Here is a 25,334-nt window from a genome sequence, read left to right as displayed (position 1 = left end):
CAACAGACCTACCTCACTGAGGATGGCCCACACAGCGGAGTCCTTCAGAACTGAAAGCCGAAGGGCAACAACGGGGTTGAAGGCTGGATCTACAGCCCCCTCTGCCACACCTTTCTCAAAATGACCTGAAGGTTTAAACACGCACACAAAATCAGTAACGGGAATGTTAGCGGTTTTCACAGACTGAGAACAATACAGACCTTTAAGTGCAAGAAAATTGACAAAATAAAAGTCATATATGTAAATAAGGAGGAAGGAGAAAAAAATAACTTGCTAATTAAGTTAAAAGAAGGGAATAGGAAGTTGGAAAGAGAGCGGAAAGAGCCGAGAAAGATTAGGAGGCAAATCAGGGGCCGTACGCCAACACCTCAGTTATTGGCGTACTCTGATCGTGACCTTAATGCGTGCTTCCATCAGCTAATTTACAGGTTTTTGCCTTCCATGAGTATAAAATAAATAACTAAAAATCACATGTGGCACAAATATTGGCCTCAGAAAGAATATCTTTAAAAGTTGATCAGAACTTCTAGAATCATTTATACATAAATCAAAAATGTCTTGTATAATGTGATACACAGGCCCATTTATCTTGTGAATGATATAAAAAAAAGCCTTCTCTGTTCTTTCAGCAGAACTGTAAACATGTGGCGTTTGGTAAATCTACTAGGACCTTATCTGGAACTGTGTCCTTCGATCAGAGGAAGCTAAGATTGAGCTTCAAGGCAACAAAAGATTCTGCAGAATAGAAATATCAGAAGCTCTCACCGATCCGGTAAAAGCGATCTTCAGTTCGCTTGTACTTCTCTTTGGTCTGAAGTCCACTTTCCTAACATTCAAAGACAGAAAATCAAATGTAAACGCGCAAATTCAAATCCAACTGATTTACTATTAAAATGGCACTTAATCTGCTGATAAGCACATATTCTTACACTGGAGGTGTAAATCACATAGTCGGACTGAATTGACAGAAGCACCGCCTCAGTGATTCTGTCATGCTCACATTACTGTCAAAAATCAATACGCTTCGTCCAAAAGAGCAGCCACCCAATGTAATATAATCAGGGCCTTTTGCACATCTCTCCAGAGCGGAGGGGACGACAGACTGTGTGTGGGGCGGGGCAGGAGGTGTTTCCCTACCGAGGAAGGCAGTATCTCCACTGTGGTGTTCTCAATCTTGTCCCCCGGGTGCTCCTGGTTACCGCTGCGAAACAGGAACCTGCCAATTAAATCACGCATTAATTGTTACATTTACATCCTTGGATGAGCTTTATTAAATCGCCCCACGCCATAGTAGCTTCAGTACTGAGACACAGTCCATTCATACACATTCATCTTACAATGCCTACCTCATGTGGTTAAGGTCAAAGTACAAAGCAAAATGCACTGTTTTCTTTTTCTTATTCCAGATAAATATGTGACAAGTGTTTGGATGTACACACCTTTAGTCTAATACCACTAAATGACTTGCAGACTTCACCTAATCAGTAACAATCCCCCTGTGTGTCATTTAATCTCCGCATTAAATGTCATCCAGCTGTTCTTTCCATGACCGTATAACTAAACTGACAATCTCTGCAAAACTAATAATTTAAAGAAGCAGCAAAGGGGCTCATGGTAACTCTGGAGGAGCTGCAGAGGTCTACAGCTCAGGGGGGAGAAACTACACACAGCACTCCACAAATCTGGTCCTGGTGAGAAGGAAGCCATAGGATGTCCCGTTTGCAGTTTGCCACAAGACATCTAAGAGATCCATGTGGTCTAGTTACATGAGACCAAAGATTAAATTTTTTGTAGACATGCAAGACTCCACATGTGGGAGGGAGACCTTAGCCAGAACACACCACGCCCAAAGGAACCTGGTGGTGGCAGCATCATGCTGAGGAAATGTTGGTCTTTAGCTGGTACTGAAAGGCTTGTCAGAATAGATGGGAAGATGGCTGGAGCTCAAAAACAGGGCGATCCAGGAAGAAAACCTGTTAGAAACTCCAAAAGACTCGCCTACGACTCCATTTGACAGTTCTGTGCTGCTTTGTGTTGATCTGTAACATTATATCAGAATAAAATCCAATGGAGGTTAATGCTGTAAAGGGACAGCCTGTAAACAAGTTCAAAGGGTCTAAATATTCAGGCAAGGCACCATAAATACCAGTTGGCTACAGTAGGGTAAGGCATGAAAGCTTGTGGTTTTTAGGTTTGGAGTTTAGTCTCGTAGCTTTACGAATTCTACCTTTTCTACTTTTTTGTTCATGTAAACGTGATAGACGCACGCAGAAACCAAAGACAAACCGGAGGAAAAGTGCAGCCATGTGGCGAGATTACAAGCTAAATGAAAAACAATTTCTCTCACTGCATTTGAAGCCATTCCCTTTGACTGTCTGGTTGGCTTTGATTGTTACGTTCACTGTAAAGCTGTTAGTGGCAGCAGGAGAAAACTGATGGGGTTGTATTACTGCAGGCCCGTTGTTGTAACGTTATTTATTTATGTTTCACAATATGAGCAGATAAAATAACCATATTATACTTTGTCTAAAAATAGTTTTCTGTTCGCTCCACTCTGAGGCTGGTTTTAACCTGTTTATATATCACACCATCCTTCTTCCTATGCTCCCCACCACTGCAGAGAGGCAGCCTGAGAATGCTGAATCTAGAGCGCTCTCATTAGCTCACCCTGACCTCCAGAGACTTGTGCACACAGATACTCACTAAAGCTAGGCCTCACGTACTGAAGGACAGAAAGTAAAAATAGGTGAAAAGAAGCACGCGCCTATGTGTGGAAAATATTAGACCCATAAGGATAAATACAGCATGCTGTATGCGCTCATTACCGTTCTATGCTAACCGGTCTGTCAAACTTAAAGAGGATGTAGTCCCCAGAAGAAGGGGTGATGGCCCAGAAGAAATCTTCTCCAAGGTACGTCTTCTCCAGAGTGTGGCCCTGATAAACCTGCATCATGCAAGAGACACGTTCACGTGTGATAAAAATACAGATCGTAACAAAGTGAGTAAATGAATAAGACATGCACAAGACCTCTGGGGCGTTACCTTCATTGAAGTGGAGACCTCTGCGGGGGGGTTAACATGCATCTTATGGAGCAGCGGCTTCAGGAAGTCCTTATCCTACAGATGCGGTCGGAAAAGGAAACCATTGTTTCTACACAGGAAGCAGGCTCCTCTGATTCTGAGAGTCAACAACGGTCAGAAGACGAGAACTCACTGTGAGTTTCTGAATCTTTCCAGCAAGAGAAGAATGGAGTCCGACGTGCTGAAACAGCGAGGGTCTGAACCGCACGCGAAGGCTGGATTTCTGCCGCTCACAGTGTTTCTGAGGGGGGGGAATAAACAGCAACAAATGAGAGAATAAGAACATCAATACGCCCTAACAATGGCTCTTTTGTTTGTACAGTATTGACAGGGCATACCGCATCTTTCTCAGGGTTACAGACTTTGACCCAGAGTATATGGTCCAGCAGCCAGTCGATTGGCTTCTCTTTGTAGAACATGAAGATGAACTCAACTATGAGGTTCAGATCCGGAGCCTGGAACATTTTTCCTGTACCAAAGAGAAAACACCATTACCAATACCGTTCCTCCACAGAAGCTCAATAGAAACCAGTTACTCGCAACGAGAAAGTGTCTTAGAGTCCATGTAGCCAAACTGTAAATAAATAAAATATATTTAAATCAATTTATTATCCTTTCATTGCATGATACAATATAATAATAGAGGGAGTTGGGGATCTTCAACAGACTATTGAAGAGTTGAAAGCACAAAATATGTACGAAATAAATACGTTACTACACATAAACTAATATTAACATCAGTTTCATAGCAGGCAGAGGCCAGGTACCACTCTGGTGGTTATGCTTTTGATGTTTTGTTATAATTTGATTAGGTTGGTGCTGATCTGTAACAGTGATTGGGTAAGAGCAGTGAACATCCTGTAAAGGTCGCCAGTCCCTCACAACACATAGGTTTAATAGTTTAATAAGATTTTCAGTATTAAAAAACACTCTTCTGGGAACATGAACTTTTTAAACTAAAACTCTTGAGATGCAACCAACCCAACAGCTATTACATTGGTTATTGTGCACAATAGTGAGTTCAAAGACAGATTTTCAAAGTTGCCAGTTTGAAAAACAACGAGAACAGCCGCTGAACTCAGACTGGCAAAGTTGGAGCTCACGATAAATACGCTAATCACCCGTACTTATCATAAATACAGCATGTATGTTACTCTAGGATTTAATAATCATTTCATTGACTGATTTTATTAGATTGTATTAACTGATAGTATTTATTGTTTTGTTATTTTGAGATTTTTTTTTGTAATCTTGCTGTGCTCTTATGTGCTGTTGCTAAACCAGAACATTTCATTGTATTTTCTTTAACAGTGGAAATAAAAGATCTAATTACTATCTAAGCATTTAAAAACGTAAATTAAATTGTTTAAAAAGGTGAAAAGTGTAAATCTGGTTGCATCTGTGATCTTTGGCAACCCTGAGTTTGTTGTTTGAGGTGGATTGAAAGAGGCTCATACCGATGAAGCCGAGCTGGGAGAACTCCAGGATCATCCAGTCCTCTGAGGACAGCTGCAGAGCAAAGTTCTTCATGGTAGCAAAATAGTTGGGCTTGGCCACAATGTCATCCTCCAGCTACAAGAAACCATACAGAATAACAAATAAATAGCAGAAAAGAAACACACGGTCTGAGATCCAAGTGGGGTTATTAATGATGGAGGGTGGGAGCAGGAGGACGGCTCTAGTTTCATAATCAACGTCGTCTGAGCTGAGCTAGGAAACTACGCCTATCTAAAGTAGCAGCTTACGCTAAGACAATCAAAAAGATTTATTGGTGACAAACAATACCTCTTCCTTCCACATGAGAGCAGACAGTAGAAATGACATTTCATGGATGAGACAGAAAAATGAGGTTTTAAAAGAGTAAAACATGACTTTCAATAGTTATGACTTCATCCTGATCTGAACCAGTGAGCCTTGATTACATCGTAATATATGAGCAGAAGACCAAGAGAATTATGTTAATGAGTAAAAATCGCTGCCATCTTAAAGAGCACTGGATGAATGCAGAGGAAAAGAAAACAACTAAAGCAATTTTTAAATCTCAGAAATAGATGCAGTTTTATTGTTTTATTAGGTTAGAAACAGACTATAGGTTCTCCTCCCCTGGTAAAGATGTGTTACAGTCTTAAGATAAAGTCACCTTTTCTTGCAGTGGCATAATCCCATGCTCAAGAACATTTAATTTAAGTACATTTATTCAATGGGGGTCCTACATTAAAAATAAAATTATTGTAAAAAACAAACATCACTAGTGGCACAAAAAACATTCTGTCTCTTCATCACAAGCTTAAACATTAAAGAATGCTAAACTCCATTCGGACTTTTACCTGAACTATGTGAAATGTTCAGATGAGACTAAGATCAGCAGTGAGACTAGCCGTTCAGTGACACCAGCTAAGGTGGGGGAAATCCCCCTATGCCCACTGTTAAGTATGGCGGAGGATGTGTGATGCTGTGGGTCTGTTTTTCCCCCCAAAGACCATAGTAACCTTAACAGAGCATCATATTACTCAGTCCTTAAAACAACAGCAAACACATCTGGTGTGGCCTCTAACAATGGGCTGGAAATTTGGTTGTAACATGGACTTCACAGGATATTTATCCAACTGCCAAATCAACAAAAACAAAATCAATCTTTTTCTTTGATATCTCAGTCAACCTAAACCCTCCAGGTTGCAGGAGCAGCCAGGACTCCCACTGTACGACGCTTCAAAACTTGTGAACTGTCCTGAAGGGAAAACTGACCTATAAACGTTTTTTTTAAAGCAGCTATAGATTTTAACAAAGGCGATTTTGGAACAAATATTTGTTTACATAGGATTTTTCCCACCAAATAAATGTGCTGAAATTGTATTTTTTCTAGAACTTTAGTGGGATATTATGCTAATACAATAAAAAGATACATTTCACACATCTTTAACAGGGTTGCCAGAATATCAGGCTGGCACTGTTGTTGAACGTGTAATAAATATTACACACTCATCTGTACAATGTAATATTTACACACCGTTGAAAGTTTATCAGGGTAATCATTTATTACTTATTTACCACTCAGAGTGTGAAGTGAAGTTCTTTGATAAGATGATATATTTTAATTACGACTCCTACTGTACGTTCAACATAAGGATGTAGCTCACAGTAGAAGTATCGAAATACACACCATAAAATTCATGTATTAAAAGGTAAGGACATACCTGGACATAATAAACCCCTTTGCTCACAGCGTACATCATGAGAAAGGAGTAATCCAAGTTCTGCTTTGTTCGCCATCTAAATAAAGACAGTAGTCATTGAAGCACAAAATATAAAAAAATGACCCATGAGAGCTGCAGCCGTCTTCCTGCATGTTATATATAATAATATTCGTCAAACCCATGTCAGGCGGACTGCTTTACAGGTACAAAGAAAACTGTTTCCCCAGGTATATATGCACAAAGTTGGGAGGGCAGACTCTGCTTGAATAATTTATAAACCCCATCTGCCACGCTAATTGTTTGATCCAAATGATGTGGCAGTCTTGGATGAGACCGTCTGCAGAGAACTGCGGCTGTTTCTGTGTGGGAGCTGACAGATCTCTGAATGCATGTGCTCTCTTGTATATAAACGCACATACAAGCAGGGATGTGTCACTTGGTCCAACGCGGCCAGGTGGCTCAACACTGAGATTGGTTTGGAAGTCCGGCACCATTTTTCTTCACCACTGATTTAAATGCAAACTTATATAACGTGACAATCATGTTGAACTCGAAGCAATCTGAAACATCTATGCCCACAAACACCCACACACAGAGTGTAGTGTTCCTGAAGGCTATTATGTGAATACATAACCTAAGTCTGCGCTGCACTGTAAATAGATTTCTAATTAATCCAACTACCAAGAACAGATAAGCACGCCGGCTCTGATGGAGCCCTGCTAAGAGACAGCGATACAGATTGCTGTTGCTGATGACCTTGATCTGACTTTGACAAATGCCTGTGGAATACTAAGCGACCCATCAAGCCACCTAAAAGCTCCCGCTTATTCCCTCCCCTCTTTTCCTCTGACTCATCTCTTTAGTTTTTCTGCAACCCTCATCACAGCTCTTTTACATTCCCTCAGAGCTTTTGTTCAGAAATAAATAAATAAATAATACCTTCATATTTTTTGTCTCGCTTTCAATAGCCATAAGCAGCAGAAACACAGATATGGAGAGTACACAGACACCTTATACACATTAAACTGCTTCAAAATCTTAAAGTCTTTAGATTATGAATGTTTTTGGAGCCTTAATTTGTATGATAAACGGGCCTTGTCAGTATCCCAAAGCTTTCATAAGTGAATGGCCTTATTTTTCTTATTTAGAAAATCAGAAATCTTTTAAGATAATCCACAATTAGTTAAATCTAAATATTGATTTCGGTGTTTAAGTAAACCTATCTTTTTACACGGTAGAATGCGTTCATGTGTAAAACCTTCAATTTGAAAAGAGATAAAGCCTTGAGATAGTTTTATACACAAGGACGGTCTATTTAACCCTGAGTCTAAACAATGCCGGCACAATAAAATGAGAGAATCTTTTTCTTACTGGCTAGCTAGCAAACATCACTCAGACTCTGCTTCTGATTGGCTGATAATGTCTTCTAGACAACCAATAACCTGGAGGTAAAAGCTCCCAAGGGAGAGGAGTTCTGAGAACAGAACCAGAGAACACAGCAGGCAGTAATGCCCAACTGGGTCTGGGTCAGAGGACCGATCACCTTCTGAAACTACACTACATGCTAACATTGGGTGGTCAAACTCAAAAGTCTAACCGTTCTTTAAACTCCTGAGAGATTGATAAACTCTTGAATAAAGTTAAACCTTTAATCTGTTTACTTATTCCGAAGAATTTCCACTTTTCTTTTTTTATTTAGCAGGGACAATGCACGTCATACATAGTACAGCAACGTTGCAACTGATGTGGTGCAAAGAGTTTATAGCTAGTGCTAATTCTCAACTCCAGTCTCTGACTGGGCCTTTCTAAAATCTACAAAATTACCTAAATTCTTCCATGTAGAACAAATGATGAAATACATCTGTTTACCATTGAGTTGGTATTTTTACATCATTAAAAAAAAGGGGAAGTTTGATTAATGCTAAATTTATTTCTTGATAACGTTAATTACCCAGTGGCTTTGTTTCTGATAGAGTTTAGTTGAAGTGTAATCATATTTAATCAATGGTACAGTTTTAGATCGTCATTGCATCTTTAACTTTTTGACAACAAAGTTACTCAAATTGAAGCAAAAAAAAAAAATCCTCCTTTAGGCAAGTTTTATCGATAAAGTAGGTAATGACATTTATTTATGCACATTAATATAGTTTTAAAGTCAATCAACTGCTAAAGCCCTATTACTTGTGTAAAGCCTTTTACTACCTGACTCTTTCTTTGGAGTCTCCAAAAGTCTCTTTGAGGTTGGTCAGATCAGGATAATAGGCGGCTGGTGGCGAGATGACCTCCAGCAGGCCCGAGTTGAGCTCTGTGGAAAATCTAAAGAAAGCAACGATTTGGACAGAGACGAGACATGAAGCCTCATGTGGGTCGCAGTGAACAAATGTCAGTATTCTGATCTTTAAAGCTGTCTGCAGAAAAGCGTACTCACTCTTTTTCGAGGCCAGCAACCACGCTGTGAACATAGTCCAGGTCTGTCTGCAGAGATCGCACCAGGAAGAAACATTACACCCACGTAGCACTGTTGTTGGTTTTTTTTTTTTTATCGATTCTGAGAAAGCATCACACTACAACACGTAGGCAACTCAAGTTCTCACCTCCCCGACAAACACGATGATGACACAGTCCAGTTTTTCCTCCGGTGAGAGCTTGTCTATTAGCGAACGCAGCGTCTCTGACAGATACGACTTCACCTTTCGCTTCACTGTGGGGATCCCCATCACCATGGTAACTGGAAAAAAAAGATACACGCTGTGGTAAGAAACAGGAAAGTTCCAGAAAGCTGGTGGTTCAATCAGCACTGAGGGGCCGAAACAAAAGATGAGGTCGACCTAAAGCCGCAAGACATTTCATTTGTGCCAAGACTAACAAGGATTAATATAGGTAGTTTGTAAGATATGATTATCTTTACACAATAACAACACAAAACCTCAACAAGTTGTTTGAAGAAAATCTGCACTTCTTATTATTGTATTTTTTGCCCCCAGACAGATATAGATTGAGAGAATATGGACATAGCTTCATGGCCAGGGATGAGAGATGTAATCAGCAGATTAAAAGATCTAAAAAGGTTGATATACTTTGAAGCAGTGTTGTGATTTTAATCAGATTTTAAAATAAAACAACGTTTTATTAGAAAATACTGTAAGCAACACTACAATATACACCCACTGTAAAAAAGTCAGTGTTAAAAGAATATAACTTTTTCTTTTTAGTTACGCGTTGCCAATCCATCAACTCAAAAATACTATATTAACATACATATCCTATGTGTACTCTACATTGCCAAAAGTATTTGCTCGCCCATCCCCATGATGGAAATCAGATGCTTTAATCACTTCCATGACCACAGATTTATAAGATATCACCTAAGTTCACATGTGATTTAAGGCTGGTGAGCGTATGCTATTAGCAACATAGTGTACTTCTTTCTCTATAGGTAATGCACTGTAGCCTTCTTTGAACATAGAATTAAAGGATACAAGAGAGTTTTCATGGTTACCGTAAAGTGCAAAGCTTTGCTTAAAAAAAAAAGTTAAACAGAGTATAGAGCTGTTAACACATCTTGCTTACTAGGAGTTACAAGACATGAATATGGAAAGAAGACCCTGTGACAAAGTGAGAGTTTGTGTGTATGATAGAGCAGGAGGAGGAGGAGGAGGAGGAGGAGGGTTAAATGGGGAACATGCTGACTGCGCTGATTCAGGGGACACACGGGGCCCAAGTAAAAGCACATATCAAAACTTGAGGTGCAGCAGGAGCGAACAGCGCAGCGGATTGAAAATGGGTGCAATCCTCTAGAGCGATCTGTGCAGCGTGGAGAATCTGTCCTAGTTCTGCTTTTGTGTTTTTTCCAACTGAGCTCCATGTTGTGTAGCGACTCCCACCGCCACCAAGAAAGTAGGTCGAGGATGAAAGGAGAATGTGGGAGGAAGGAGAAAAGACAAGAGTGACAGTGCAAAGAGGGATGGCAGACAATGAACGGGGGATAATGCATGCATGTGCAGCAGGACTGACTCCAGGACTGCAACGCTCCTCGTTCCTTGATCAGCTCGCCCCGGCTCCACTTCGCTGTCCTTTTCACTCCTCCAGAGGGCAGGAGGGGAAAAAAATAACGTGCTACATGTTTTTGCACTTCTGTCAGAGCAGTGAAAACAAGTCATTTGGCAGGCTACACAGAGAGGGATGGTAGTTGGTCCTATTTTCAGTGTTTAGCAAAATGTTGATCATTTACTGAAAATTAGAACAAATGTGTTAACTGAGCGGAGACACCATGGATACAATTCATTTAGTGAGAAAAAAGGCTGAAACGTGAGGTGTGAGCAAAAAAAAAAAAAGAAACAAGCAAACTGACGTAAAATACAACTGTAAACCATGTAAAGACAGTGAAGTAATTGTTGAATATGTCTGAACATGTGGGCAACAAACCGAGTCATGCACAACAGAAATTCAACCACTGTAGTCCACAAATTACATAATAGATTAAAAAATAACCCAATAAATGGCAATGAGAAAAAAACATAGGACATGTTTGTCCTCTTCCTGATTTCTGTTTTTTTTTACATGTTTGTCACACTAAAGTGTTTCAAAACATCAAACAAATATGAACTTGTATTAGTCAAAGAACACACAAGTAAACACAAAATGCGTTTTTTAAATGAAGGTTTTTATTTTTAAAGGAGGAAAAAAAAAAACTACATGGCCCAGTGTGAAAAAGTGATTCCCCCCCCTGTTAAAATATAACTATGGCTTGTCATACCTGGGTTCCTCTTTTCTAGCCACACCCAGCCCTGATTACTGCCACAACTGTGTTAAAAAATAAATCACGTAGCGGGCATAGGCAGGCTTGGGTCTGGGCTGGGGATGGGCGTTGTGTCCCGGGGGTCGGCTGGGGTTGGTACTTCTGCTCTACCCCCAGAATTTGGGGTAGGAAGTATGGAGGGCAGGGTGTGGGGGAGGTAGCGCCTCTGGGTTCGTGGGGTGGGCTCTGGTTGGCTGGTCCGTTCAGTTCATGTTGGCCCCATCTCCGGGTGGATGAGCTCGTGGGTTGTCTGGGCTGGAATCAGGGTGTGGGGTTAGGGCCGGAGTATGGACCGGGTAGGTCGGGTTGTGGGGACTGTTGGGTTTGGATGGTGCCCACCCCCATCCTGATGATGGTGTTCACCTCCCGGGTCTGGATACCCCCCTCTGGGGTGCATTTGGCTGGATCTGGGAGTATAGGATGTATGTGGTGAGCGCAAGTGTGTGTGTCTCTTTTATGGGTAAGAGTGTATGCATGTGGGGGCAACTAGGGTGGGAATGTGTGAATGTCACTTTGTACCTGGTTTTCTGTTTGTCTCTTTGTCGGATTGGGTTTGAAGCAGACTCTGATGATGTCATCTTGTTCTCTCCTTTTCCTCTCCTCTTTTCTCCCTTTTAGAAATCACTTAAATCAGACCTGCCTGACAAGGTGAAGCGCACCAAAAGAGCCTCCAAAAGCTATACATCTTGCAGGGTTCCAAACAAATTCAGGAACAAATGAGAAATAGTAATTACAACAATTCTGCAAAGATGAGTGGACCAACGTTCCTCCACATCTGGAATAGACTCACTGCAAGCTATCGCAAACACTTGCAGGAAGGGGGCAAACATTTTTTTTTACACTACTATATTTAATACATTATATAAAAGCCTTTTTTTGATGACGGCAACTTCAAGACATCTTTTGTATGGAGTAACTATTCTTGCATTGCTCTGATGGCATTTTGACTCATTGCTTCACACCCGTATCAGGAAGGCTTTCTAAATACAAACAGGTTTTTCAGCTTTATACTCCTTTTTGGACGTACTTTTCTTCATTTGCTCAACAAGTTAAACTGCACCATTCCATTCGTCACACATAATTAATGGCTTGGATTGTTAATGACATCTGGTTTTAATTTAGTATCAACAGAAAATAAATAAATATATAAACTGAGAAAAAAAAACATTGATGTGTTCAATACTTTTTTTATCATATCCGTATTGTTTTATATTGTGCTGCCAGTTGAGAAGTCCGTTTCGAGAAACCAAGTACAAAAAACTAAATTAAATAAAAACACCAAGTGGTAATAATTGGAAACCGCAACATTAATAAAGTGATTGGGAATTTGATTTATTGGCTTTTAAAGAAACTAAAATGTTTCTTAGCTGCGCAACAAGAGCATCAGAAATGTCACATTTATGTTTAAAAAAACAAAAACACACAATTAAACACAATTATTGTGCAGCGTTTAGAAGCCCAGCTGCACCACTTAATGTAGCTGGTAACGGGAAGCAGCCCATTCATTAATTTGAGAGCAACATTTGTTCCTGAAAGCCTCTGGACTGTATACAGTAATGGATTTATAAAAAAAAAAAAAAAAGAAAAAGAAAAAAAAAGCATTACAGTTTAGTTTTGTATGTTCACACTCCGTATATAGTCATCTCAATAAAGGCTAGAAAATATTTTATCAAAATTATAGAACCTATCCCTATAAGGTACCTTATACCTTATGCACCTTTCCTCCTTTTGGCACCTTGCTTTTTTTCTATTAAGCCGATGTGTGACAAGTAAATTTCTCCACTGTGAGATCAATAAAGCCCTATCTTATCTGAAAAGATTTTACACTTAACCGTTTACAAGCGACGGAACAGGAATACTGTATTTTATTTTAACGTCACACTACCAATACAAAAATAAAATACTTCTACTGTCTTAAATCAAACTGATTGCCATGGAGGTATAGATTTAAATACAAGAGATGCTAAACGCATTTTTATCCTTTAAGACATAACAAGGATTAAAGATGACTAATGACAAAGAATGTTAGTTCCATAGCCAAAGTTCAAGTTGGGTGTGGTGACAGAGGTACTTCATTATAACCACAGGTTCTGCGGTGACTAACTGCTTCCACAGTAGTGGAAATATTGTTAAAACATTCATCATCAAACCATTTGTTTCGTCTGTCAGCAGCTTAAGTGCTTTAATGAGGCGTTTCATACTGAAAGCCATGTTGTGGAAGAGCAACGACAAAAGGCTCAGCACATACCATAAAGGAAAGCAAGAGACTTCCTATTCAAATAAAAAGGGCACGGCTCCTGCTGCTTTCTAGAACACTGCAGATCACAGCAACTTCTGCAGTGCTTTAATTCCACTTGTTGTCTATGACACAAAGAACCCTGTTGTCCCTGTGGTCACGAAAAGCATGGCCTGGTCTGGTATCAACAAAAAGTAGGCCAAACAAGCCGTGACTCCTATATCAGGAAACACAGTGATGCAAATGAGAAAACAAAGCACTGAATGCAAATATGAGGTTGGTCAGGTGATGCCACTGCCAGCTGAGGTCAGAATCAGTGAAAGAGAGATCTTGGGATCAGAAGAACTGCCCATCCAAGGGGAGATCAAATCTGGGGTCCCTACAACTACACTAACGATTATAAATGAGAACCCATAGAAAGATGATAATCGTGGGATGGCGCTGGTATCTCCAGCTGTCCAGCATGAGTGTCTGCACACTGAACAGACACTGAGGAGTGGGGGTGAGGATATCCTTTCCCTCACGTCACTTTTTTTCTAAAACAGAGATGAACATCTGAGGTGAGACCATGAATATCTGAGCAGGCAGTTGACTGTCCATCTAGATCGGTCTCAGAGGTTCCCCTGTAAGCATTGTTCGATTGTGATGTGCCGGATAGTGTCCTGATTTGTGCAGCTATAAAAAGCCCAGTGCCAAACACACTCAGACTGGCAGTGAGACAAGAAATCAGAGTTAAGATGGACTTCGAACTAAAAGGAATTTTACAGGCAGTGCTGGTATCTTGATAAAAAGGTTGCCAGTGGCAACAGAGCATGTCGTGGAGGCAGCATAGCTGGTGTTGGGTGGAGGTCCAAAAGCCCCACAGATCAATAGAAAAACATATCTTTCAAGTCAAATGTTAAAGCCATGGTGATCTACATTACAGAAACGAAGAAATAGATACTTACTAAAGTAACACTATATTGTCCAAACATTTAATAACTAAACTGCAATTAATCACTTCCCAGCAACAATAGAGGCACTTTGTGCGCCACCATAAACCCAAGCATGATTAAAAAAAAACAAAAAAAAACAGATGTCACTGATCGAAATAGCTGCATTATCTGTTAGTGGGCGTTCTCTTTCACTTCTGAAAAGAAAGCAATACTGTCCTAAAACCTTGCTGACAAGAAGTGCCTGTACTACTGGATTATTTGCATTCTATGGTTTTTAGAAAACTCTTATTTCTCACATTTAGATTTATCCTATTTTAAAGGCTTGCTCTCCAGTTGAGCCTGGACCACTATCATATTTATTTGAAGGGTTCTGTTAAGATGTTTGTTTGAATGAATGTATGAATATGTTGAGCCACTGCAAAACAAATCTACCTACGGGTAACATTGAAGTAACCTTGAACCTGTTCAGACAAGAATGACAGCTGCATCCACGACATCTCACCAGACTAAGCCCTGATGGCATCTCAGGTTCCTGCTCTTAAGACTATTTAAACTAAAAAGTTAATATAATTCTTTTTGTGGTAAAAAAAAAAAAGCCACAGATAAAAATATAGACTTCTTATGGTTGGGAAATTTTTTCTCGTAGTCCTGAATTACAAAACTTGACTTTTTGCTGTCTTTTTTACAGTATGCGTACTGATATGTACACATTTCTGCATTTACAGACACATTATTCTTGACAACGTTGTTACCACGTATTAAAGTCAGGGGATACGTAGATTATCTCTGTGTCAGTATGTCACAAAGTTCTCACGAGCATAACTGCTATACACGAGCACCTGAAGAGCAAACATGCTGCAGCGCTCTGTACACAGACTGCACCCTGCAGCAGGACAGCCGGGTTATGTTTGCTTTGTGTTTTCAATCATAGCGCGGCGTCATATATTTCAGCGGTTTATAGCACATTACTAAGCCGACGCTCACACTCAGAGTAATCAGAAACCCTAAAGTATGGATCCTGAGCATAAATACAAACTGTCTGAAGCTACAGGCGGAGTGATACCATATAATGGGAGAGTGGATGCATATGGAAAAGGTTGGGCATATAGCTGGAGCTGTACTCTGCGTAGCGACAACCAAGCTAAATATGGTATCATTTGGAGGTCTATAAAAGACGCTTTGTCTAGGGATCAACAGGGAATATACATAGTCTGCTTTGATTCTTCTGGATGGATGCATAGACGCGTATTTTAGATATGCCTGATTAAAATGAAAACCTCCGTCCTCATCCAACAGTCTCAGAACGGCCGTCCTGCATCAGCTGGGTGGCTAAAAACCTCAAATACACAACAACGCCATATTTCATAAGATTTTTAACACATAATATGTTACTTGAAAAGCTGCATCGCTTATTGGGGAGTTTTAACACAATACTTTCTATCCTGCCGCTAAAGCTTCTAACTAATTTTATTATCTTGCACTGCGATGATGCAAATACACAAATACACAAATTTCAGTGATTGCCTGTGCTAGATTTTCCCCAGTCAGTAACTAAATCATTCAAAGTTACAACCTTCTTATAAATACTGTTTTGTTTTAAGGTGCAGTATTTGTCTAATAAAATATCTGTCAACATAGTAGCAATAGTGAAAGACAAATTTTAAATTGTACAGCACTACAATTGTTATTCTAGCCTGCTTTGCATTTCCCTTTCTCAGGCAAAGCAGTATGGAGCGTTTAGGTCTTGAGATCCACGCCAACACCCAAGCTTACAGCAGCAGTTAAGGAAAAGTTAAACCGATTTTCCTTAATGCTCTGTAAAACTTGTTCTACTGTTGATACTTGAAGTGACTTGAATTTACTTTTTCATTTACTTTAATCGTAAAGCTTTTCACACCAAGTATTTTTTTTGTTACAGAACTGTGTGCATACTAAAAATGTTGAAATATTAAAGAAAAGTCTTAGTTTTAGTGAAATATTTTCATTCCCATTACACCAACATGAGAGCAACCTAAGAATTAGTCTTTAGATTAACCGACTAAATGAAAACAATAATAATTGGATTAATCGGGGGGAAATTATCTTTAGGTGCAGCTCTAACAGGAACTAAATGCAGGAGAGGTTACATGTAGTAGGTGCAGCGTACCGGATAAAAGACGCTATATCAGTAGCAAAATAGACAGAAAGTAACTGTGATACGATACTGCTTAGGGGAAAATGTGAGCTCATAAAAAACAAACAAAAAAAACAAAAAAACCCTAATGTAGGAAAGAGGCAAAATAAAATACTCCAGTGTCATAAACGTTGAGATGTTCTTCTCTTGTATTCAGTTTATGTTGCCAGTGTAAGATTTTGTTTCCCTGCTTTTTTTATAAGAACATAACAAGAGAGATGAAAAAAATAACAGATATAGTAGGGATAGAAATAAAGAAAATAATGTTAATCTTTAACCAACATAAGAAGACAAAGACATTAAACCTAGAATTATAGTATGCATTAATTATAAGTCATGCTTACACAAATATCCCTGTGGAAAGCAACATCCTGAGATGATACTTGTTGAAAAGAAGTAACAATCTGAAAACGTGTTGAGACTTGAGCAATTCCCTGGTGTAAAACGGATGTGCGCAGGTTTTACTCTGCTTGTTAATCAGTTACGGCACAGATAGAAAAGGGCAATCATCAGCTGGTAAAGTTAGCTTTATGCTGAGCTGGCAAAATATAGAAATACGCGTCTCACCTCCTGTGCGTCCAAGACCGACTTGGACTGCCGGCTGCAGGCTGCCCTCATTGTTGAGGAGGTGAGGCAGGTGGTGGTAGATGTTCGGCACCTGCAGAGGTTTCCTGCGTGTGAGCTCCTTCAGTAGTTTCTGCGTCTCATCTGAAAAGGGGTCCATGCGAAAACAGCTTACAGTGAGCTATTTTTGGAGCTCTGAATCACTGGAGATGATCTATGTCAACATGATCTCATTGTTTAGGCAGATATCACACTAAACCAAACATGACTTACTCATTATTGGCTGACATTAGCTAAAAGCTAGATCATCAATATGCTGACACTAATGTAGTTCTTAGTGGTCAATTATATAATTTGGTCATATCTAATATTCTAGGACCTTAAAAAATATGGTTTTCATTCAAGCACTCTGATACTATATAAATTATTAAAAACAAATTAAATAACTATTACCAAACTCTAGCTCTGTGCAAACTACAATATTAAAATAGTGCAGTTAGTCAAATAGTAATTGCCATTTTTGTAAAATAGTTCATTCAAGCAAAGCTATCTAATGCTTAGTGCTTTAATCTATAAAATAAGCCATTTTGTCACAAACCACAGAATAAACATAATTCAGTGGTTAAAGGATCCTGTGAGTCAATACGTGGGTCCATATCTCACCTATTGGTTCTGAAGTTTTGTTTCACTGCTGTCCATCTGACAATAATCGGTTGTTTTTAGGGGCTTTATGTATCTTCAATGAATTAATAAAAGTTTCATTGCAGGCTATCACAAGAATGTCTTTACCAAGCAAGAGTGAAACATGCTGCGTCACATCAAACAGTGGAACCTTTCTTGTTGTTTTCGCTCAAAGTAAAGAGCAGACAAAATACAAGTGCGAATCCTAGACTAGAACCATAAAGGTGGAGAACTTTGTCTTGGACGGGACTAGTGTACGTATGTGACGCAGGCCTCGGCTACCTGAGAAGTTCGTGAGCGCATCTTTGCTGCTGTTGGTCTCGGCGATGGCCCGTCTGAACTGCTCCAGAATGTGGTTGAGCTCCGACGACCGGTGCAGCGTCCTTTGCTCTGCAACACGAAGCCGTTCTTTCAAAGCGTGGAACTCCCGTTGGTAGGCTATCAGCTTCTCTGGAAAGACAAACGCATAAGTGAAATAAACTACATGCATTCAACGTGACAACTTATGCAAAAAAAAAGGATAAAGAAAAAGCACACAGTAATAATAATAATAATAAATTTTATTTCAAGCGCCTTTCAAAACACTCAAGGACACTGTACAGGTAAAAACAATAAGTGGTAAAAGCAACATTGTCATAATTAAAAGAAACAACACAAACTACACACAGGAAAGTAACAGAAAACCATAATGAAAAGGCAATCTTGAACATGTGGGTTTTCAGTTTTGATTTGGACAAGGATAAAGACTCGGTATTGCAGATGTCAGGGGGAAGTGAATTCCAGAGTGTGAGAACAATACAGGGTTCTTTGTTTTGTTTTTTTAACCATAAGCAGCGATGCTCTTTAAAAAAATTAGTAAGTTCCTTTAATAGTCAAGCAAAGAACTTCTAAAAGAAAAAATCCAGATTGAAGCCATGTTTTCCAGCAATATCAGCGTATCTAACTAGTCCGAGTCCTGATCTAAATATATATTGGATATTTGACAAACTCCTAGTAAGCTATGTGTTTTTCTCTGCTTTTCATGGAACTTCAATTGAAGTTCAAGGAGTGAAAGTTTCATCAACGGAGAGTAAAAACCACATCTAAGACTCAGCTTGCGGAGGAGCGGCGATCTTTTATCTCACTGTTCTGCCTTAGTAGTTAGAATTTATTAAAAAAAGCACGAGGGCTAGTGAATGCATAATTCCACAGTACAAATTTACAGCTGATTAGAAAATCTTCAGTTCCTTTTTTTAATAAACAGGCTATAGAAATTGGAGTTTGTCTAAATTTTGGCTGAATGCTCTTTTTATGAGCAGTAATGGAGAAAGGAAACAATAGCAGGAGCAGAGGAGTTACAAGAGTATAACAGATGGGAAAATGTGGATTTGTGAATAGGAGGTGGTAAAACAAACAGTCATGTCGCAGCTTGACGTTTTCAGTAGTATTGCTCCAAATTCCATAAGGGTAGCCAAGACATTCTTAATTTACACAGATTCTTTCTTAAGGTGTGCCCATGCTCTCTCCAAAAACAGAGTCACAACCTTCACAGCAACTGCTGCCTTGCTTTCTGCCTCCTCATAGCTGTTGCAACCGATGAATGTTCTTATCACGATGACGTGACTGTGCAGCCCGTTAGGCCATGTTTTCACCCCATGAAAACAATGCAATCCTATGCAGAAAACAATAGCAGGACTCATTCCACTAAACAGACGTTTAGAAATTGTACAAGTAAAGATCCTGTTTCAGAATGTTGCTGAAAATCTGAAGCTTCAGTCTGCGACAAGGTCGTTTATAAATGGATAACTACATGAGTCCCTTCGTGGTGGAGTGGGCTAAGGTGGGTCTTGGTTGCTTCAGGAAGGGCATCCGGCGTTAAAACTCTGCAGAGTCTGTGTGCAAGCTGTAAGGACTTGCTGTGGCCCCTGAATAAGGGAGCAGCGCCAATGACTCACTACAAGCATATGAACAGCATACAATGGGTGTACTCTACCAGTGAAACATGAATGGAGTCCTGCGCGAGTACTTCCTTCAACCCAACGCACGCCCACTCCACAAACAAACCTAACTTGGCATGAAAGTCCTCCTTATGCAACGCTTAGAGCTAAATAATTTTGACTTGATATGAAATCACTTGAGAGATTAAGGTCAATATTTTTGAAAGCGACCCATTTTTCCAACAGATCAATCACTGTGCTTCCAAAGCATCCATAATCAATGCAGAATAAGTCGGTCCAGGTTTGACCAGTTTAGTTTGTACTTTTCGTGTTTCTCTCGATCTAAGGTGATTTTAGCTGCAAAGAATCGCTTTTCATTGGCTGTACGGAAAGTGTTCATAACCTTGAGTTTTGGCCGGTCTAAAAATGCAACGTTTTGATCTACAGGTGGTGAAATCCAGGTCGAAGCATTTAGAAAAGCTGGGAATCAGACACAGACTTCAGCGCCAACAACCACTTGGACCGTACCGAAGTTGGCGATCGGACAACTTCTTCTTTCAGAGTACACATAACAGGGGGTGTGGCACCTGTTCCAGATGACTGGAAATGGGGATAAGCAACAGAAACTTTCCTTAGGGGCGCCAACGGCATAACCCACAATCTGTAATTTACAACCAAAATGGGAGTTTCTGAATACTAAAACAAGGTTTTAACTAAAAACTAAGGATGCGGCCAAAGGTTCTTTTGTTTTGTTTTTTGCCCCCTTACATGCCAGTAACTAGAAAAACTAGAAAGATTAAAGATTAGGCACAGGTGCTGGCACGTTTATAATGACAGCAAAGGTGAGGTCTATTAAAAACACAGATTTGACTCCTAAGGAACAAGAAAATGTTTTTGGCAAATCAATAAAACACTAAGCATTGGCGTTGCATACGTGTGATGTAAATGATGTAGCTTATGTTTTAAGCGTTTTTAGCATCTGTACTGTATAGAGTTACTGTGCTGGCAAATTATTTTCCTCAGTTAAACAGAGGCGTTAACTTTACGCCCCGAAACAGCGGCTGTGTGCACAGCTGAGTAAAGAGCTGCTCAAGGCCATCTGGAAAGTTCCTTAAACTTTAACAAAAAACAATGTTTGACTGAGGAATCACTAAAGAAGGTTGTAGAGTCCGCACTAGCAATGCAAACTTTACTTGAAGATACAAATGAGCCATATCCTGTCAGGCTTCCATATGTGAGTGTCTGAGAAGGTGGTATACGGGTTTTTGCCAGTCTCAGATCTTCCTTCTTTCAGCTTTAGAGTAGCCCTTAACAGTGTGGTCACAATAACAAGACCCTGGATCCCTTCATCTTTCCCTCACCACCTTCCCTCTGTTAAGTAAACTATTGTCCACCAACAGTGGTCACAATATTGTCTCTCACCCTCCCCACCCCTTTTTCTTGCACAGAAGCATGTTATTCATCCCTGAATGCTGATCTGTAAGACTTGGGCGGATGTTGTCATTTGGCCCAAACTTCAAAGAAAGGGCAACTTCAAACCGCATACAAGACTTTCATCTTCACTCCCAACCCCATTAACTGTACCGTTCTGGGGAAAGGAACCACCACCTGTCCACTTACACGAGAAAGGATCAGAGACCGAGCAGCACTGGAACAGAAACATGGTATAGAACGTGTGTCTGTTTAACTAGAAGTCCATAATGCACAGCTGGATCACATGAATAAAAAACAAAAAAAAAAACTTGTGAGGCTTTTTTATGTCTGAGTGATGGGGACAAAGGGTGTTACCTTAGCAACATATTGATACATAGGTATGAGGGCCCTATAATTTCCGCGATCACGGAATCGCGGACGGAATCGCGGAATTGGCAAATTAACGCGGAATCTAGTGTAAACGCGGAATTTCTACATTTGAAATGAAATTCTGTTTTTGTGTGGGAGAAGAACGCACGTCTGGGGGAAATGCACACCGGGGGACGCAAATCTGTGCGACACAACCCCTCCCGCTCTGTCATTTCAGCTTCCCCCCACCATCCCCCATCAAAACATTGAAAAAATTATGAAGCGGCTCTCCACAGCTCCGCTTTCGGCGAAAAAGTTGAGAAACACTGAGGCTGACATCCCTTTGCAAAAGATGACAAAACTGTGTCAGTTTCTAAAGAAGCACTGCAAACAGGGAGGAGCCCTACCTGAAAATGTAAGCAGTCTTCGCTAACTTCACCTAATCATATAATTCCAGTGTTTCCCGCAGCGCTATCTTTGCGAGGCGGCTGCCTCGCCAAACTCACGCTACCGCCTCGCTAACATTCCAAAAAAAAAAAAAAAAAAAACTAACTCGATATACTTCCATGTTTATTTGACATTAACACGCGGTTGTTTGTTGTTGCTTTCGCGCGTGCATACAGTGATTGGCAGGGAAGAAACAGGCGCCCCCCCCCCCGCCTCGCCTAAACAAATTCCTGCGGGAACACTGAAATCTGAAATTGAGATGTCCTATAATATTTTTTTACTTGAAAAAGCTAATGGAGCACTTTTATTTATAACAATTGGTTCATAACCATTAATATTTTGTTAGTACTTAGTGTTATGTTGCATCATGCAGTAAAAGTATTGAGTAAATGTGATGTTTTTTTCCTCAAATTTAAGGTCATTCCTATTTTATTTGTGTACATTTTAATCATCAACATTAAAAGCACATTCTTTTTACGACTGAAATAACAGTAAAGGGTAAAAAAACTGAATTCGTAAAAATTAAAACGGAAAATACAGAATTTTCAAAAATTAAAACGGAAAAAACGGAATTTGGGAAAAAATAAAACGGATTTTATAGGGCCCTAGGTATGCAGCGTAGAGCTTACATGCCGTTTCATAATCTATCATCTTTGATGTACTTTGGCTCAATGTTGAACAAAATCTAGTCTTGACCAGAGACAAAAACGTCTGTGGTGAAAGAGCAAGTATTTCAATCAGGTACTCTACATCTCCCCAATCACCTTATGACAACGTCTATTGCTATAAGCTTAATATTTAGAGCACCAAAGGTCTGAAGAGCATTTATAAAATGCCATGCTAGTTTGTTTTCAAGCAGAATAGATATAGTGGGATAATTAAGATGTTATGCTCTTATCTCTTTTCTCAATGTTTTTCTCACATCTCAGCTATTTAACAAACAGAACTTTGGGACAGTGTTACCACTCGGTCATATTACAGCCACAAACTTCAATATACTTGATCCACATTGGGACAATAAAGGATTTCTTACCAACGCATGGCTGTGCATAATTGTGACGTAGAAGAGGATACATGGTTTTCCAAGTTTCATTCAGCAGGAATGATTTGCTTCAGCAAAAAGTAAGCCATTCAGTTTACACCGTCTCACAAACTATTTAGAAGAGACAGACAATACGAGGAAGAAGGTTTTCTGATCAGATTTTTATATATTTGGCCTACATGACAAACTCTGGCAGAAAACGAACCGTGTGCATCACCTTGAACACCGTGTCGGTGGCAGCATCATGCTGTGGAGATGTGTTGCTTCAGGAGGGACAGGGTAACTGGTCAGAGTTAATGGGATGAAGCTAAATAAAGGGTAATTGTGAAATAAAGACTAGAGACGGGGAGAGAAGCAGGGACAGGGATACAGCCAGGGCTACAATAGAATGGTTTAGATCAGTGGTCCCTAATCCCCGGTACAGTGGACCGTTACTCATCTGTGGGTCATACAGGCTGCACAAGAAGAATAACTAACTTACAACGATTTCCATTTTATTAATGATCTAAATCTGGACAATATTGTATTTTTGGAAATATGGCTGGATTTTGTCAAGATGCATGTCTCGGTCACCTCAACAAATGCATCATACTTGGTAGCAAACCATATTTAGGCCTAGAAACATTTCCTATCGATGAAGAACTCATCCTGCTTGTCACTAAAGACATTTGCCGTCAACTTTTAGGAGAAAATGGACAATGACGGCGGCCTTAAAAGTAGGTCACGATTATTGTAATGAGAAAAAGTACAATTACGGAGTAGACTGGACACAAGGAACACACTTTAGGTTTGTCATTGTCTACCAATATTACCCCTAAATGGGACCATCTTGTTGCAGAGAAACAAGCTCAGGGCTCCTGCTGATATGCCGTTATGGTGAGTTATATTTTTATCCCTACAGAAGTACTACAGTTTTAATGCCGGTCGTTTAATTTTATTCTAAAATGTTCGTGTGTTGGAATGACCGAGTCAAAGTTAGGCCCTAAATACAAATGAGAATCCGTAGGAAGACCTTTTTGCTGTGATTCCTTTAGTAAGTATATTGTATTAGTTAGTGACATGTGGGAGGAATGAGGGGGCAGATATGTAAATTGGATGTTCGGCAACAAGCCTTTAAAACAAACTGGCTCCAAGTCACACATACTGGCGAGGCCACACACCTCCACACTTGATAAAAAAAGCTAACAAAAACAAATGTTCTTATGTTAACTCCTGTGTAGCTAAAACGTATCTCAATAAGCCTGAAAACACCAGATAATTAATTAACTATCTGGAACTACTGGATGAACTGCATGGATTTCCATGATTCTGTCACGGTTGGAAAACCGTTCTTAAGGAAGCAGAAATTCAAAGTGAGGATGAGGGCCTGAAATTCAAAAGTCAGGTCCAATGACTATACTTGTTGCCATATCAAAAGGCACTGTGGGTTCAGTTCATTGTATTGTAATTAGTTGGGTAAAATAAGGTTACTGCTCGGGGTTTATTTGTTTTGATCAAACCCTCAAACCCAAACGATCTTGCAGAGATGTCGTACTGGTTTGTTAATTCAGTTGTCAACCACATTCAACTGGTATCTTAACCATAGCTCTGCCCAGCTCAAAATTTAAAGTTGCATTACTTGAGGGGTTGTGAAACTGCATAAGTCTGAGTTTGGTGACAAATGATAATGTCCTAGATCTGATTAAGCCGATTTCTAAATGAGCGATAAGCGAGTTCCTTCAAAATTCCAATACCAGTTGCTGGTGTGCTGATTTTATCAGTCAGCAGCTTACACAAATAGTTTTTTAAACCCAAAGCCTATTTTTCGTGCACTGCTTACAAAAACTATACTAAAAAGTGCACACTATTTTGTGGATGGGATGAGTAAGTGTTTTTCATCCATTAGACAACTGTTCATAGTGAAACAGAGGCTATACTGTTCGATTTGTGTCATGTGACCCGCTCTGCTCATTCAATTTTACAACTTGCTAAGCACAGCTCTAAGTTAATGAAGCGGGAATACCACTTTTTTATTTAAGTTTTGTACTCAGAATCAATCGGAGCCAAATTCAAATATGCTACGAGCATCAGGTGATATGTTCTCAGAATATAGCAGCGCTTTTACACAAGTTATTATATGTTGGGGAGGCAAATTAAGGCTGACCTGCACAAAACTTTGGATCTTTTGATTTCATCTCCCCACCAAAAATAAATATGCACTATAAAGCTACTGAGCTTTCAAATAATACATATAACAATTTTAGTTAGATTGACCTGGACTATGCTGGTTAAAGTCTATACTTAAATGACTCAGATGGGTATTTCTGGGCACATCCCTAGTCCAGTTGTAAGTGCAAGATTACAATTATGTAATACTTGGTCCGGTGTGTGGCAACTATCCGAGGGCTTCAAATTGACTTTTAATGAGTACAAGTAAGTCAGAGTGGTCATAGAAGAGACAGCAAGGGCTTAGCCCCCATAAAAAGCTTATTTTATTTGATGTTAA

At 39.7% G+C, this 25,334-nt stretch overlaps 1 protein-coding gene across 1 annotated transcript in view; it reads right to left on the bottom strand.

Moving 5' to 3' along the window:
• Positions 1-25,334, bottom strand: part of mgat4a (alpha-1,3-mannosyl-glycoprotein 4-beta-N-acetylglucosaminyltransferase A) — a 44,468-nt gene that overhangs the window by 3,054 nt on the left and 16,080 nt on the right. The window contains exons 2-15 of the mRNA XM_012864357.3: positions 17,945-18,112; positions 16,985-17,125; positions 8,870-9,003; positions 8,704-8,750; positions 8,478-8,591; positions 6,276-6,351; positions 4,539-4,653; positions 3,420-3,550; positions 3,215-3,322; positions 3,043-3,117; positions 2,826-2,944; positions 1,138-1,216; positions 766-826; positions 13-125 (exon numbers count right to left, since the gene is read on the bottom strand). Of these exons, the coding sequence (XP_012719811.1) occupies positions 13-125; positions 766-826; positions 1,138-1,216; positions 2,826-2,944; positions 3,043-3,117; positions 3,215-3,322; positions 3,420-3,550; positions 4,539-4,653; positions 6,276-6,351; positions 8,478-8,591; positions 8,704-8,750; positions 8,870-9,003; positions 16,985-17,125; positions 17,945-18,112 (1,481 nt within the window). The remainder of the gene's footprint in view (positions 1-12; positions 126-765; positions 827-1,137; positions 1,217-2,825; positions 2,945-3,042; positions 3,118-3,214; positions 3,323-3,419; positions 3,551-4,538; positions 4,654-6,275; positions 6,352-8,477; positions 8,592-8,703; positions 8,751-8,869; positions 9,004-16,984; positions 17,126-17,944; positions 18,113-25,334) is intronic.

This window comes from Fundulus heteroclitus, chromosome 7 (genome assembly GCF_011125445.2).
Source record: "Fundulus heteroclitus isolate FHET01 chromosome 7, MU-UCD_Fhet_4.1, whole genome shotgun sequence".
NCBI classification, from domain to species: Eukaryota; Metazoa; Chordata; class Actinopteri; order Cyprinodontiformes; family Fundulidae; genus Fundulus; species Fundulus heteroclitus.
The sequence above is the reverse complement of the archived record's forward strand: the minus strand, read 5'-3'. Positions and strand labels throughout refer to the sequence as shown.